The following is a 1,936-nucleotide window of genomic DNA, read 5'->3' as shown; positions in this document are numbered from 1 at the left end:
TAAAACTTTATATCCGAACATGACTTTCTTCAGGGAAGTTTGTGAGATACACTTAATTTATTTTTGACAGGTATGTGTAGTGTCAAGGGAAAGATTACGTCATTGCATGCAATGTGCTGACGACTTCACAATAGGAAAGCTAAGTTTTCGTGAATGTGAGAAATGCAGTCTATGAAAGCATCATCTCCTGTATTAAGACGATGGTGATAAAGGTAGAGATGAGGAAGGGGAGGAGAAGAAGGAGGTGGATGTCGATGAGGAAGATGGTGGGTAGTTGTGGCCAGGGCTCTCCCTGACTGGCTGGTTGGCTGGCCGGTCCGGTCCTAATTAGTATTGGAGGCATGACCACTGCCTGCCGCCGCCCAGCCGACCCAGCGTCGCCCCATCAGAGGGAGGAGTCCACCACCACCGCCATCCGTCCTGGCACCACGCACACATTTTCGCTCACTCGTGGGTACGGTTAACTCGGTCTGCCGTGGTCTGTGAACACCAGGGTTTTCGCGCCGGTTCCTTCTTCGATTTTCACAACTTCCGGCTGTGTGTGGCTTAGGCTGCAAGTAGTGAATAGTGAACGTTGCGTAAAGTGAAGAACGGAAAAGAATAAAACATGACGAACATCAGTGGTGGGTCTGCTGGCCCCGGGCTGGCCTGACCACCACCACCGGCCACCGCTGTTTATGGGCCTGCATAGCTCCGCCATTTATGTAACTCACCTTAGCGGGGTTCACGTACGCCCGCATACAGCATCCCATACAACTGACTGTGATGGATATTCAGTGTTGAGTCACTTGTATTTACCTGGCATTTGATTCATTGCTTTAGAAAATTCAAACAATTGCGAGTGATTTAAAGCGTTTTTATAAATATCTGAAGATCAGGTGTTGGCGAGTCTCACCCTTCTACGTTTGCACGCACTCATCAGCTGGCGCTACGGACGCGCTGATTGTTGGCGACAGTGGCAGTTCGCCTAGCGTCGCCTCGTTCCCTAACGCACTATGTCGTGAGTGAGGGGCTAGAACGAGGGGACGGGGAAGGGGAGGGCGCAGGGGAAGGCCGTGAGGAGCCGTGAGGAGCGAGGAGAGCTGATCCCGTCACGTGGGGCCGCGTATTGACTCACCCTCCTCCGTGACGAATCAACATCCAGCGGCTCCCGGGCCAAAGTGCGTTCTAGCCAGCGCGCACGCTACCCTCAGTCGGACTTGTTTTTGTGAGTTTTCAAGATGTACCAGTGTGTGTTTCCCATTTTTTCGTTATGAAGTGCAACGGTTTATATATCTTTAAAAGTAATTTGATGAAACAAACAACATAGAAAGTCGAAAGAGGAATTGTTTAGCAAGGTGTGTGTAGCCCGCTAGAACGATCTGTTATAAATTTCCCGTCACGTTCCTAGTCGTGCGTGTGACCGTGACACATTCTACAGTACACTCACGCACGCGCACCTACCCGAGCCAGTTGTGTGCTTGGCGTGGGCCAGTGCGAATATGACAGAGGTCGTGGACAAGACGCTTATTGAAAGGTTGATATTAGAGCATTCTGATCGTTTGGAGTTGGAGATAAACCAAAAAGCGCGCGCCGATGCTTGGAAATTCTATTATCGTGTGCGAGTGGACCATGTGATTCGGCCGTTCGCCGTGTGCAAGGTATGTTTTCGAGTGTTACACTGCGACTCGCGGAGTGGGACAGCTTCTCTCCTGCGCCACCCGTGCAATCCCCTGTCGGAGAGATCCCCTGTCAACCGCGCCGTCAAGCTCTCGGCCAAACTTAACCTACCAGTGGACACTGCCGCCGCCGCTCTCAAGGGGGAGATCAAAAGTGAGAATTTTATAAGTGAAACTAACGTTAAGGAGGATGTCATCTCCCTCAAGAATGAGCATCCCCTCCATAGTGACGGCGGCAGTGCCAGGTCCTCTCCAGTGTCGCTCACCACCACAGCGTC

General features: G+C 51.5%; 1 protein-coding gene across 1 annotated transcript in view; it reads left to right on the top strand.

The window, feature by feature from the left end:
* Positions 1–374: 374 nt before the first annotated feature.
* The window catches only part of LOC122253035 (uncharacterized), a 31,159-nt gene continuing 29,597 nt past the window's right edge, over positions 375–1,936 (top strand). Inside the window, exon 1 of the mRNA XM_086537670.1 lies at positions 375–1,936. This exon is cut by the window's right edge and continues 2,074 nt beyond it. Within this exon, the coding sequence (XP_086393796.1) occupies positions 1,482–1,936 (455 nt within the window). The 5' untranslated portion in view covers positions 375–1,481.

Source organism: Penaeus japonicus, unplaced genomic scaffold, assembly GCF_977035675.1.
Source record: "Penaeus japonicus unplaced genomic scaffold, GWHDUDI00000001_assembly GWHDUDI00000001, whole genome shotgun sequence".
NCBI lineage: Eukaryota > Metazoa > Arthropoda > Malacostraca > Decapoda > Penaeidae > Penaeus > Penaeus japonicus.
This window is presented reverse-complemented; position numbering and strand designations above follow the sequence as displayed.